General features: G+C 44.4%; 1 protein-coding gene and 1 pseudogene across 1 annotated transcript; both read left to right on the top strand.

Annotated features, from left to right (window-relative positions):
• Window positions 1-2920: 2920 nt before the first annotated feature.
• On the top strand, window positions 2921-6073 carry oser1 (oxidative stress responsive serine-rich 1). The gene is made up of 4 exons (XM_036151759.1): window positions 2921-3190; window positions 4597-4706; window positions 4806-4925; window positions 5039-6073. The coding sequence occupies exons 2-4, from the start codon at window positions 4630-4632 to the stop codon at window positions 5880-5882; spliced, it is 1041 nt and encodes a 346-aa protein (XP_036007652.1). The 5' UTR covers window positions 2921-3190; window positions 4597-4629; the 3' UTR covers window positions 5883-6073.
• Window positions 6074-7865: 1792 nt separating this feature from the next.
• On the top strand, window positions 7866-10145 carry LOC118567213 (annotated as a pseudogene).
• Window positions 10146-15079: the final 4934 nt, after the last annotated feature.

The raw sequence follows: 15079 nt of genomic DNA, 5'->3' as shown, positions 1-15079 counted from the left end.
CCTGCCTAGAAGGTTTCTGTCAAACAGCATCTATTGGGACATAATCAGTCCTCCTGAGAGCGTGGCAGAGAAATGCGGAGATTGAGAAATCGCTGTAAAGCAAACAGGAGAAGAGCCAAGTTCTGCAGCTTTTGTTTACTTGGCTTCACGGCTCCTGCAGGGTGGGGCAGCTTTAGCGGCTTACTGTAAATTCATCCACTGTTTGCTGTGGCTCTTTCTGATGCCTGGGGGAAAACAGGCACACCCAGCTGCAGCATTCTGGGTCATGCATAAAGCCAACCCTGTAACCCTGCAGAGCAAACAGAGCAGCAGCGCAGGTGCTGCCCCCTGGTGGCCACGTCCAGTGACGCGCAGCAAAAAAAAAAGAAAAAAAAAAGATCCGTGTATGAAAAAAATTAAGGAATTTGCTTTTAATCATGATTGTAAAAGCACAAGCAAACGTCAAATGTTTACAAATATTTAACATTTTGAAAACAAATTAAAAAGGAGGATTTTAATGACTTTTACTGTTATATTGCAGAATAAGAGATCAATAAAGCACTGCAAGGTTTGGAATTTAATAGTAATACACCAATCTTTTCCAAGATGATATTCTGTCCATATGTTCACATGGTAAGAAGTTATATGTAGATTTATTCAGATTAATATTAACCTAAATTCTTTCACTAATGGAAAAAAACCTCAAATTCCTAATAGTTGCCATTTTCCACATTTCTAAAAATCATCACCTCACCCTCAAATTTTAATTAACTATTTACTAACGTAATGACGACTCTGACTCTGACGTCAGTATGTGACGGAAACATGGAGGATGGAGTCAGATCCGGGCCTACAGCCTTCTGGACATGAAGCTACAGGGAGCTGCTCTCTGGACAAAGGATTGTGGGATACCTTAAGACTCTTTAGCGCTGGTAAGGGATGCCGCGAGGTTCCTAGGCTAAACTAGCCGCGGGAGGAAGCATTCGGGTTACTTTTCCTGCCTCCTGCCTCCGGACGCACTAGGCAGACGAGTCTGATCAGGAGCCGCTGACGTTCCCCCCTTTGGCTGAAGAGTCCTGACTGGCCCTGGATTTCCCTCCAGCGCCTAATCCTATAGCGCATAACTATAAGAGTATCTAAGGGTAACATGAGCCCTCTGACAGACCTTGTCACACAAAAAGTTTTAAGCCTAGTCTTCAAAAGTGACGGGTGTCTGCCCACGGACCAAAACTGGGAGTTGGTTCACAGGAGATGGAGCCGGATAGCTAAAGATCTGCCTCCCTTCTACTTTTAAGACTCCTAGGAACCACCACAACTGCGTCTGAGAAGCGAAGTGCCTCTGTTAGGAACTACGGGGTAATCATAGCTCTGATACTATGATGGATCGTATTATTAGGGCTTTATACGTTAGAAGGAGAATTTTAAATTCTATTCTTGATTTAACAGGAAGCCAATGAAGGGAAGCTAAAACAGGAGAAATATGATCCCTCTTGTTGATTTTCATCAGAACTCTTGCTGCAGCATTTTGGATCAGCTGAAGGCTTTGAACTGCATTTTGTGGACTTCCTGATAGTAAAGAATTACAATAGTCCAGCCTTGAAGTAACAAATGCATGGACTAGTTTTTCAGCATCACTCCTGGACAGAATGTTTCTAATTTTGGCGATATTCCGGAGGTGAAAAAAGGAAACTCTGGAAACCTGTTTAATATGGGATTTAAATGACATGTCTTGGTCGAAAATAACACCAAGATTTTTAACTTTATTACCAGAGGCCAAGTTAATGCCATCCAGATTAAGTGATTGATTGACTTTATTTTTTGAGGACTCTGGCCCAAAGATTACAACTTCGGTCTTGTCAGAATTTAGATGCAGGAAATTTAAAGTCATCCAGCTTTTGATGTCATCAAGACATGACTGCAGTCAAAGTAACTGATTGGATTCATCAGGATTTATGGATAAATATAGCTGAGTATCATCAGCATAACAGTGGAAATTAATCCCATGCTGTCTGATAATTTTGCCAATCGGAAGCATATATATAGTAAAGAGAATTGGTCCAAGGACTGAACCCTGTGGTACTCCACAAGTGACCCTAGAGTTTGAAGAAGATTTATTATTAACATGAACAAACTGGAATCTGTCTGACAGATAAGATTTAAACCAGCCTAATGCTTTCCCCTTAATCCCTACAGTATGCTCAAGTCTTTGTAGGAGAATATTGTGATCAATAACAGGTTCTGTCGAGGTCTGGGCCCTTAGAGCTGCACCACGCAACGCTCCGCTGCGTGAATACAGGCTGAAACAGAGAAACAACATACAAACGTGTTCAGTCTTTGTTGTCTATAAATTAATGTTTGGATTAATTTTTAAGTGGTATAGGAGCAGGATAGTTTTCACAAGCCTAGTAAGCCCTCTGTGGCTACAGACGGTAATGTTTACTACGTGGTTCATAGTGATCAGTCATCTGAATATAAGTCTCAGGATCGGCCAAACTATGAAAAAAAGTGACTTATTGTCTGAAAAATACGGTATTTGTTTTGTTGGAGCTGAATAAATGTATTTAAAAGCTAATGTGTACATGAAATACAGATTGTTAGCTATGATAATTATTATGTATATATTGTACATTTTAACTCAATGTCACAATAGATTTAGTGTTGATTAAACAAAAGTAAATATTAAATAAAAAGGCATGCACAGAGTTCCTTACTCGCTTCTCTTTTCTTTGGAACAATTGAAAAATATTATTATGCGAATAATACAACAATAATATATGGTAGAAAAACACAACAACCTAACTATATTTAAAACACTATTTAAAAACGAGGCTTTAAAGCTAGAGCCATTTGTGGCACCTCGGGGCTTCCATACTTTCTGCGGTGGCTTTCTGGGCTGGTGACGTCAGTTGTTGCAGAGTCACTGCGGACCGTTTGACTGTAAACAAGACGCTGCTGGCGGAGAAAAGTCCCGACCCGGTTTGAAACCCGAGCATTTTGTCTCTGGCGGTATTTAAAGCCGGCGTCGGTCCAATCGCGGTTCTCCAGAACCGGACCCGGGTCTTGGGTCCGCCGTGTTGTTGTTGTTTTTTTTTTCTTGGGTCGTGTTTTGGCGGAGCTAGCACTAGCTGTTGCCATTAGCCTCTCCGGAACCAGACCGAATCTTCTGGACCCTCCCGGACTTCTGCTTGGTGTGGCCCGGATAACCCGAACCGTGAGTCTGACTGTTCCGTTGACCCAGAACTTAAATCCGTCCAGAAAAACGCCGAACGGAGGTCCAGTGTTGAGCTAGCCGCTTAGCTGCTATGCTAACATGCTAACAGGGCGCTGAAGTTAGCCTCCCGTCCAATCCGGACTCAGAACCAGAACCAGATCCAACATGTACTGACGGAACCTGGGCTGGACTGTTCTACAGCGGCTATAGGTTATTTAAAACAATATTATTTAGGAAGTTTTGCTTTAGACATGAAAACAACGAGTTTTAATAACCTGACCCCTGCAGGTTGTAGCCCAGAGTGACCAAAGTCAGTCCTGAGGACAGAAGTCCTGCAGGTTTCAGGTGTTTTCCTGCTCAGCACACCTGGACCTGCTGAGTTCTGCTAGTTAGCAGACCTGGATGACGGCCTGAGGAGGTAAACCGGTCATTTGGGTCAGTGTTGGAGCAGCAAGAGACCTGAAACAGGCCTAAATAGACCCTACAGGTGGACACACCTGAAACAGGCCCTGCAGGTGAACACACCTGGCCCAGATAATTCAGAGTGGGGTCTAAGGATCTGTGAAATGTTTTATTAGTATAAAATTTATAGAAAATAAAATATTCAAGGCTTTTTTGTTCATATTTGCCCCTTTTAAATAAAACATGTCAAATATAAAAGTTTTAAACTGAAGTCACATTTCTTTTAAATGCACCTCAGCGGTCAGTGAATGTTTATTTAATCAAAGGCTAATTTATCTGTGGAGCACATTTCAGTACAAAGTCAACACAAACTTCTTTACGTGATTAAAACACAGGAAAATAAAACCAATTTGGAATAAAATGTAGAAAAATTCAAACAAAACATGGGAAAATGGAAACTAAAAGCAAATATTAATGATTTAATAAACAGTTGGACTACAAACTTAAACTGATGTCTCAGTAAAACAGTTGAAGGTGATCCTGAACAAACGTGTTTTTTAATGTTTATTGGTCGGTTGCAAAAGGCTATAAAGAAATAAAGTCCAAACCAGAGTCCAGATGAGCTGAGCAGAAAACAACCCGAGTATCAAGAATCTTTATTGTTGCAACCGTGACTTTATAGGCGATCACACAGATTACATAAAACACGCAGATACAATATTTTTTTTTTCTCTTATGAAACCAGTTGATTGGTTCCTGAGAAGTTTAACGCGTCTTTAGGTTCTGCTAAGCCCAAAAGTCTGACAGCGTTCCCTTTGTGCACAACATGAACTAATGAGGCAACGCTCCAGTTTATTCACATTAAAACACATCGAATAAAACAATTATAGCATTTCAGACGCTGTAGATGCGTCACACTGAGACAGAACCGCCTGTTATAAAGCCGAGCCCACCGTGACCCATAATGCAGTCTGGCGGCCTGACGGCGTGTTTCTGTGTTGCAGCTGGGCGGCTGGTCGGAGCAGCCTCCTCCCACCATGGAGGCAGGAGGTAAAGACTGCGAGGAGGAGACGCTGCAGACCGCCTTCAAGAAGCTGAGGGTCGACGCTGAGAGGTAAACCGGCTTCCTGGTATCGCTCAGAACCGGCAGAACCGCAGAAAGTCTGGAGGAGTTTCTATCAGCTGCTTAACGCCGTCTGGTTCTGTGTTCCAGTTCGTCCGGCGCCGCCAACGCGTCTGACGCCTCCACCCCCAGAGCGCCGTCCCGGCTGTGTCTGGACAGCAGCAGCGGAGCCAAGGCCAAACTCAGCTGCCCCAAGGACACCTGGCACTGGTAGGTGGACCGGTTCTGGTTCTGGTTCTGGTTCTGGGCTGACGGACCAAATAAGCGCCGACCCGCCGGTTCTGTGGATCCTTTAATTTGTTTTTCCGTCTTTTCTCCTCCAGCTGCACGAGGAAATCCTCCAGAGGGACGTCGTCCAGAGTCCAGCGCCGCCGCCGGTCCAAATCCCCCATCCTCCACCCGCCGAGGTTCACCTACTGCAGCGGCGCCGCCTCGACCCTGGCGCCGCCCGCCGGCTGCCTGGCGCCGCCCCGGCTGGTTCTGTCTGAGCCCGCGGAGCCTCGGCTGGCGGCGGAGCGCGTTCCCGCGGCGGAGCGCCCGTCCTCGGCTGCGCCGGGCCGCGGCTCACCCGTGCTCTTTGGCGTCCGTCCCAGCTACGACACGCAGGCGGGCGGGGCCGGCTCCTCAGCAGGGGGCGCCGCCGCCGCCGCTCCGTCCCCCCGGTGGGACGGCGGCCGCTCCGGAGACGTGGGCTCAGGTCAGGAGAGCGGCTCAGACACGGGTTCCTCCGACGCCGCGGACTTCCGCGCTCTGTCGGAGCTCCACCGCCGCAGCTCGGTGGAGGAACCCCGGGGCGCCTGCCGCTGCTCCCGCACCGGGCCGCCGGCGCCCGGCGAGGAGGGCGAGGCCGACGCGGGGCCGCCGCGGTGCCGCTGCGGGGGGCGGGGGCCCGGCTGGAGCGGCGTGGAGGTCTACTCGTTCACCGGGCTGCGCAGCGTCATCTCAGAGTGCGAGGGCGGCCCGTCGATCCGGGACGACGAACCCAGGACTGTGAGCGGCGGCGGCGCGGCGTCCTCGCCGCTGGCGTCGGGCTCTCCTCGCTCGTGCTCAGAGGAGGCGCGGGGCTACGTGGACGACATCACGATAGAGGACCTGTCCGGCTACATGGAGTACTACCTCTACATCCCCAAGAAGATGTCCCACATGGCAGAGATGATGTACACTTAGAGACCCGGGTCAGACGCGGCGGGGCGCCGTCATGGCGTCCCGCCCCGCTGTCTCTTCAGGGTCGTTTGTTTTCACTCTGTCCGTCACTTTGTTCCCCAGATTCAAAGGTTTACACGTGGCGCTGCCAAAGCTCTGAGCAGCGGGACTCTGTCTGCGCTGCCTGGCTCAATAAAGACGCTGAATGCTCTGCTGCCACCTGTGTCTTTTGTCCACGTTGTCCACGTTGTCCACGTTGTCCACGTCCGCCTCAGCAGGAAATCCCAGAATCCTCTGAACGGGCCGTAGAGCTGAGACGGTGCTGAAGGTCAAAGATTAAACCACTGAGCTATATAATACACTGGAGTGCTAATCACCGTCTGTTTGAACGAGTCGCTTTGAAGCCACCAGCCGCCATATTGGTACTCCCTATTTCCCCCAGTAACTAGGGAATATGTGCGCTACAGCATCGAATAACGAGGATTTTCTCATGTTCAGGGGGGGCTTAAAACTTTTAAAATGTCAAATGCCATATAGTTTTATGTTATGTTCTAAAAATATCAAGTACTGGGAAATTAGGTGCTGAAATATTTTGCATTACATCTATTTAAATATATATATATATATATATATATATATATATATATATATATATATATAAGATATATATTTATATATATATATATATTTATATATTTATATATATATATATTATATATATATATTTATATATATATATTTATATATATATATTTATATATATATATTTATATTTTTATATATATTTATATATATATATATATATATATATATATTTAATATGAATAACATGTAAAATATTTCAGCACCTAATTTCCTAGTAGTTGATAGTGTTAGTACATCCACTGACTGTAGAATTACCTGTGAAACGTTTTCACTCAGCCAGAAAACTGCTTGTTGTTGCAACCAATTCTGTGAGATTAGGGAGTAGCAAGATGGCGGCCAGTGACTTCAGTTTTTCGGCTAAATCAGCACTCCAGTGTATTATATCACTAGATCAAAGATTAGACTGAGGGGAGCAGCGAAGGAGAAAGCAGTCTGGGTCAGAGGGAAAAGGGGAGATGTATATATTTGATGCACCTCGTCCTACTTAACTCTTCCTTCCTATGATTACTGATTACTGAGCCGATGTGACGTGTGAATTTCTCCAATGTGAGATCAATAAAGCTTATCTTATCTTAAACATGGTTTCTAACCATCAGGCGTCAGACGTCTTTCTGCACATGGAGAAGAGGAAGTCCTGAGGAACAAGCGGTCTCATCTTTATGGGTCAGGACTGACTGCTGAGCTGATTTATTCTTCTAAAATAGAAATTCATCAGAAATATTACAGCAGAAGCCATGATTTGCTGCTGGGGGAGAAATCCTGAGAGAAACGGTTTGGTTTCAGCTTCATCAGGTGGACCTGCTGATGGAGATGAGCTGGGTTTGGTTCCTGAGGCGACCCGCTTAGACCCGGCCGTATCAGAACCGCCGTGGCCCAGTGACAGGTTAAAGTTACATTTCAGTCATTTGGAAAACGAGCACAAAAAGTTCTGCTAAACTCTTTATTCAAGGTTTCAAACAGAAGCTGCTCTCAACCAATGAAAGCTGGCAGAGTCGGAGCCTTAGCCAATCAGAAAGAGAGCAGGGCGGGTCTTTGCAATTGTGATTTATGAACCAGCAGGTTAAAGTTCAGGATTAACATCTGATAACTTCCTGTCTGCTCTTTAAGTTAATGAGTTATTTCACCTGTCAGCTGATAAACCAACAGGGATCTCCTCATTATTCATTATTATGTTTTATTAAAACTCACGAATAACTGAGTTTACTCCAACCTTAAAAAAACCTGCAGCAGCCAAGATCACCTTCAGCAATATTTAACTTTACGCAAAACTTCAATAACATTTTTCTAATTAAAAGTTTATCTTTTAAAGCAAGTTACGTTTTATTAGACTTTTTAAAAATGTAACATCCATCCATGGATGTTGTTCCATCCAGTCTCAGGGCTAAAATATAACCGTTTTATTAAACTTCAAAGACTGATTATTCTAACATTCGATCTGTGTTAAATTAAAATGTGTGACATCATCATAGTGTTGGTCATGTGACCTGCATCGTCCAGGCTGTGGTCGCCTTGCAGGATCAGAGATTTATCCTGAATGTGACAGGAAGCCATGGAGTTAATGTTCAGGTGTGATGAAGATGATGGAATGATGAAGCTGTTGTCTTTGTACCAGCTGCAGTTTATGGAGGTTTTCTGATCTGATCAGAGAAAAATAAAACCTTTAATCAGTAAGTTTTATAGCAGCTCAAAGGCTGAATTCTGGACTTTGGACTCAGACACACCCCAGCTGGACCAGAACTAAAGCAGGAAGCAGTTTGTGATTGTTGGTCCCTGCAGAGAGACTCTCAGATGATCCGATCCACCTTCAGACCAAACCAGCAGCTTCCTCTGAGTCCAGGAGAGAAAAGAGGAAACCTCCAACCCTGAAGGTGAGTTGGACCCAGAACATCAATCAGAGTCACTTTGAGGGACGTTAGTAGAGGAGGGAGGAGAACCATGACTGACTGGACCTTCTGTGTTTGCAGCTTCACTCAGAGACTAAATGGCTTCCAGATCAGAGGAGGATCTCTGCTGTCCGGTCTGTCAGGACGTCTTTAGGGATCCGGTTCTTCTGTCATGTAGCCACAGCTTCTGTAAGGAGTGTCTGAAGAACTGGTGGAGAGAACGAGGTGGACGCACATGTCCAGTTTGTAAGGAAATGTCTTTTAATGATCCTCCCCGGAACCTGGTTCTGAAGAACCTGTGTGAGACCTTCCTACAGCAGAGAGACCAGAGAGCTTCAGAGGATCTCTGCAGTCTGCACTCTGAGAAACTCAAACTCTTCTGTCTGGACCATCAGCAGCCAGTGTGTCTCGTCTGCAGAGATTCAGAGAAACACACCAAGCCACAGATTCAGACCCATGGATGAAGCTGCTCAGCAACACAAGAAGAACCTTCAGGAAACTCTGGAACCTTTAAAGAAGAACCTGGAGCTCAGGAAGAAAGTTCTAGAGGAGTTTGATCAGACAGCAGAACACATGAAGGTCCAGGCCCGACACACAGAGAGGCTGATTAAGGAGCAGTTTAAGAAGCTTCATCAGTTTCTAGCAGAGGAAGAGGAGGCCAGGCTGGCTGCACTGAGGGAGGAAGAGGAGCAGAAGAGTGGGATGATGAAGGAGAAGATGGAGGCTCTGAGCAGAGAGATAGCAGCTCTTTCAGACACAGTCAGAGCCACAGAGGAGGAGCTGAGAGCTGAAGACGTCTCATTCCTGCACAACTACAAGGCTGCAGTGGAAAGAGTCCAGCGCTGCCCCCTGCTGGAGGATCCACAGCTGCCCTCAGGAGCTCTGATAGACCAGGCCAAACATCTGGGCAACCTGGCCTTCAACATCTGGAGCAACATGGAGAACATGGTCTCCTACACTCCTCTCATCCTGGACCCAAACACCGCTTATCCACGGCTCATCCTGTCTGAAGATCTGACCAGTTTCACTAAAGGAGAGAAACAGCAGCTTCCTGATAATCCAGAGAGGTTTGGGTCATGGTGTTCTGTCCTGAGTTCTGAGGGCTTCAACTCAGGGAACCACAGCTGGGATGTTGATGTTGGAGACAGTAAAAGCTGGACACTTGGTGTGTTAGAAGAGTCTGTCCAGAGGAAGGGAGACATAGAGTCTGGATTGTTGATTTTATGCTTCTATAAAGGTAAATACTTAGTAGGGTCTCCTCCATCTCCTCTCAAAGTTCTCTCAGTCCGGAAGAAGCTGCAGAGGATCAGAGTGAATCTGGACTGGGACAGAGGAAAGCTGTCCTTCTCTGATCTGGACACTAACTCACACATACACACCTTCACACACACCTTCACTGACAAGATGCTTCCATACTTCAGGACTGTAGATAAAGTAAAAATGCTACCGATGAAGATCTCAGTGAGCAAACAGCAGCTCTGATGTTCTCAGCATGAAGAACACAAAGTCCAGATGAAACCTTGATGATCTGATTGAAACTCAGTGATTTTAAACAGGAACCTGGAGATGATCTGATCTGACTGATCATCTGAGGACTTGTTCATTTCTGCCTCTTAAACATTTTATTTTATCCTGAATCTTTGGTGGTTAAATGTCTCCTTTGTGTTAATCTCTCTAAAGCATTCACTAAATAAAGTTTGATTGATTTCATGTCAGGTGGGAAACAGTTGGCTGCAAATAAAACATTTATTGTCTCCAACATCTTGACAGCGTCATGTCAGTCTGTGCAGAGGAAAGTTTGTCTCTGATGCAAAGCTGGACCCAACGGCGCCACTAAGGTCCAACAAGCTTCCTTCAGACGGCACCAGGGAAACCAGAGGGGTGGTACCAGTTCTAGAGAAGATGCTTTCTCAATCATCAGCCTCTACAACGGTCTGGATGTAGAGCTGAAAGCAGAGATTTACAGACATTCACAGACGCTGATTCAGGTTAAACTCTTCCTGGTTAGGATCGGACACGATTAACTCAGTTATTTCTATTTGCTAAAACCCAGAATAATGAGAGAATTTGAGTTTATTTTATCTACTTTTCTAAATTCTAAGATTTTCACATACTTCCTTTTTATTCATTCAAGCTGTGCAACTTGGGTCAGACATTCTGGACATTTTGGCCCATTTCTCCTGACAGAACCGGTGTAACTGGGTCAGGTTTCAGCCTTGCTGACATTTTTTCAGCTCTGACTCTGAATAGTCTGTGGGCCAGAATCTGTAGGACGTCTCCTTAAGAACTTTCGTATGAACCATCAGGGGGAAACTTTCTTCCACTTGGATAAGTTGCTACACACAGTAGTGATCTCAAAACACCAATGTTCCCACGTTTTCACTTGCACATTAATAAGTTATAGCAATATAGAGCAAGGCCAGAAGGCGTACGGCATCAGAGCGGCCATCTTGTGTGTGGCACCGAATAGCCCTGAGGCTGTTAACTGCAGGCTGTTGGGAAGTCAAACCAACTGACTAGCTATCATTAGCCGATCTCCACCTTGAAGCTGAATTAGAACTTAAATGTTAAAAGCTTTCCGTGCATTAACTAACGCTGTTAGCGGCTAGTTTTTCCAGAAGCATTCCCCTTCTTAGCCTCAGGCCTGTTGGGTATATCAGCTTTACTGCTGTAGTGACTATCAACCACCTTTTTAATGGCCTCTGGGTGCAGGAATCCTGGTTCCCCCCCCATATACCTATAATTGGCTCCTACAACTACCTCAGAGCTATTTAGCCAGAATTCTTTCCATGCTGTTAGCAGGAACTAGCAACGTGGATTGTGATAGTCAATGATAAAACCAACAGAACTCCTAACCTACTGTGGATTGATTTCAAGTTGCTACCTCTCAATCCATTTCAACTAACTAGTTTTTCTAGTGTTTCATTAAGCAGAATAATTGCTGTAACAGGGAATTATCCGTTTAATAAATAACAGCTTGTGAAATCGTAGCTGTTTTTGGTTATTTTGAATCAGAAATGGAATGGTCACTAAAGAGTTGCCGAATTACCTCCTTTTGAGTTAATAATTGAATAAACAGACATTTTCACTTGCTTGTGGTGAATGAGTAATGGTTAAAACTCAAATTGCAATTATGATTAAAGTTGTCAAGGTTTGCTGGACAAGTCTAACCCCGTCAAAAACTGGTTAGACGCCCTTTTTCTGGGCTAGGTTAATAACTTAATAGGCTAATTATTAGTGCTAATCATTAAAGCCTCATAGCCCTTGATCACAACTATTTGAAATAATTTTTGTTATAGTTATCCTTTGATTTTGAAATCAATTGAAGTTATAATTGACAATTATAACTAGGGCGGGTCGATAACTTAATATATCGATCAATAGACTATCGATGAGAGAAGAAAGGGTCAATAATAAGTTCTATAAAATAACAATTTCTTTCCTTTTGTATGCTAACCATGTAGGTTAATATTACATCATTACATCCTCTCAACCAATCACAAACACAGACCCAGGAACCAAGCCCCGCCCCCTTCAAAGAGTTCAGAGAGCACACATTATTTGTTTCCTTTTTTAAAAACCTGCAGTTTTTGTAAAAAGTTGGTTGAATAAAGGGTTTAGTTTGAATTCAGTGTTTCTGTGTTCTGTACCTAAATTTAGGTTGCTAAGCAACAGCATAAAGCAGCCAGGGCTGCACTTAAAATATGTTTTAAATTTGTTGATAATTAATCGATTATGATTTAAATTTTATCTATATGCTTTTTCTATATTGTCCAGTCCTAATTATAACCGATAATCTTCATAGTCAAACAGGTATAATAGGGGGTTTTCAGCTGACGTCACGCTCAGGTGACTACTCAGCGCGTCCGCCATATTGGGTGGCAGTCGTTTCGCACCGTTGACCTGCATTGTATGACGCCTTAGGCAGTATTGGAAGTGAACAATGGGGAAAACGTGTTTAATGGTTGGTTGCACGGCCCGTGGAGGTGGAGATCAACGCTTTCTATCGCCTACCAGCCGTAATAGTGAATCAGTGTGAAAAAAAAAAAACAGCTGTCTGAACAACGCCGTCACCTATGGCTGACACGGATATCCAGGTCCGACTTGGACGGTGTTAAGCTGGAATACGCCAGAGTCTGCGGTGCTCACTTTGTCACAGGTAATTAACTGTTAAGTATTTAAAACATGTAAGAAGAATATATTAATAATAGGGCTTGGGCGTCATGACTTATTACTTTCCGCGGCTGTCATGTTGACTGCCTCCGCCGCCTCTACTGCCTATTACTACCGCATACTGTACTCCCTCTCTCAGCCGTGTTTTAATTTGATTAATTTCACCTTAACTTGATTTCAACCATGGTAAACCGTTGCTGTATTGTGGGCTGTAACAGCGCAACACATGATCGCCATGGGAAAAACATAGAAACAGATTAATTTTCCACCGCTTTCCTGCCTGGAGGCGCAACCACGGAGAACAACTGTTAGTGATAACAAAGAGTCATCGGCTCGCTTGGATCGCGGCTGTAAGCCGACCGATCATAACTTTCCACAGTATCCCGATGTCAATGAGAGTGTGTTCTAAACGTTTGAAACACATAGCAGCAAGTTAAAAGTACATTACATTCGCGAGTGGTTGTTAGCGCTAACGGTTAGCATGTGCTAACCCGGCTGAGCGCAGCTTACCTTTGAACGAGTTACAGAGATAACAAAGAGATCGTCGGCTCGCTTGGATCGCAGCTGTAAGTCGACCAAACATAACTTTCCACAGTATCCCGATGTCAATGAGAGTGTGTTCTAAACGTTTGAAACACATAGCAGCAAGTTAAAAGTACATTACATGCGCGAGTGGTTGTTAGCACTGACGGTTAGCAGCTACTAAACTAGCATGAGCCAGAGCTCGTCTGAGCGCAGCTTACCTTTGAACGAGTTGCTGTGTTCCCACTGTTTGCTGGCTTTATGATCTGCAGCTCCTACCGGCGCCAATACGGTAAATACAACTTAATTTTGCACTGGTCATTGTTCTGCTTAAATAATTAAAGCCGCGAGCGGCGTCGATCGGCCCTGCAGCCAAGCGCCTTCGCGCACCGCCCGCCAGCGGCGGGCGGTGCAACACATTTGCAACACATTTGCGTCGGATTGTTTACATTTTTACCATCTTATTAAAACTCACCCGTCCACGTATGATGGCGATTTCCTTGATGTACATAACCAGATGTGAACTGGTTGTGAGCCTCTAGATCCTTGTAAGCTCTCATTTCCTCAAGAGTGTGCAGAGGGTTTTCACTGAACACCAGGTAATGCACTATGTCGCCGTGCTCTACATTTGGCCAATCATCTGGATTACGGCTAAACAAGGCACCGTGGAGGGCATACGGGTCCATATGGTCGATCACGGAACATTTCCTCAGATATACGTCCTTATCTGGTCGCTCTAGCGTGCTGGCGTACTTATCCATTCGCGATACGATAATACGTGTAAGACAACTAGAGATAAGGAAGTGTGCCACCCAATATGGCGGACCGGAAGTTGGCCAGTGACGTCAGTGAAAACACCCTATTGCATATCAGGCCTCTGGTGAGGGAGGAAACTGTCCTGTTGTCAGCTGTGATCTTCTTCTGCAGGCTGAATGGGGCGGATCTAAGGAGCAGCAGGAGGCGCTGCATAAAAAGGACAACCCTCCTCCTAGATAATTGAAATAAATCTCTCCTGCTCTGGCCCCACATATCGGTTATCAATTTGCCTAATGTCAAAATAATCAGTATCTGCCTAAAAAAAAGAGAAACTGTACATTCTCTCCTACGTTGTCGCTATCAGAGCACACAGAAAAGGAAATCACTTTTACTGAACCATTCTGCTCTTTAACTCATAGATCAGCATCCTGAGACAGAACCTCTGAACACACCATAGAAGAAAGCAAGTAAAATGTATTTATATAGCACTTTTCTCAGATAAAAATCACAAAGTGCTTCACAGTAAAATACAAAAAACACTATACAAACACATAAACATTATAAAACAAGACAGAAAACATAAAACCGTAAAAACCACACGTCTAAGTAAAAGCCTGCTTGAATAGCAGCATCTTCAGTTGCTTTTTTAAAGAATCAACAGAATTCATGCAGCGTAAAGAAAGAGGAAAAACATTTCACTAACAATGATTGGCCCAGTGACCTCAGACTACGGGTTGGACTACGGAGCTGGATCAGCTCAGAAATGTAGCGAGGAGTTAGACCCTGCAGGGCTCTGAAAGTAAGGACAAGAATTTTAAACAGGATTCTATAGTGGACCGGTAACCAGAGCAAAGCTGCTAATACTGGGTTAATGTGTTCTCTTTTATTTATGTGAGTTAAAAGTTCTGGACAACCTGGAGACGGTTCAGGTCCTTGCTCAAACATGTAAAAAAAAACTGTTGCAATAGTCCAACCGTGAGGAAATAAAAGCATGAAAAATCATTTCCAACTCACCCTTTGACACCAATGGTCTTAATTTGGAGATATTTCTTAGTTGGAAGTAAAAGTTTCTAACTAAGTGTCTGGAGTGGTTCTCCAAGGACATCACTGTAACACCTAAGCTCCTGAGCCTCAGTCAGCAATATGTTGCTTTATCTGAGGGATTTTACATTCAGGTGTGATAATTAGTGTTTCTGTTTTCTCTGAATTCAGAAGCAAGAAGTTGTCACTTAACCACAGTTT

Source organism: Fundulus heteroclitus, chromosome 20 (assembly GCF_011125445.2).
Source record: "Fundulus heteroclitus isolate FHET01 chromosome 20, MU-UCD_Fhet_4.1, whole genome shotgun sequence".
NCBI lineage: Eukaryota > Metazoa > Chordata > Actinopteri > Cyprinodontiformes > Fundulidae > Fundulus > Fundulus heteroclitus.
Note: the sequence above shows the minus strand (reverse complement) of the source record. Positions and strands in the feature narration are given on the sequence as shown.

Bases quoted from the DNA above. Each gene is read 5' to 3' on its own strand.
- oser1 (XM_036151759.1), top strand. From the start codon at position 4,630: ATGGAGGCAGGAGGTAAAGACTGCGAGGAGGAGACGCTGCAGACCGCC. The intron at 4,707-4,805 runs GTAAACCGGCTT...TCTGTGTTCCAG, and splicing joins CTGAGGGTCGACGCTGAGAG to TTCGTCCGGCGCCGCCAACG. The intron at 4,926-5,038 runs GTAGGTGGACCG...TTTCTCCTCCAG, and splicing joins CCCAAGGACACCTGGCACTG to CTGCACGAGGAAATCCTCCA.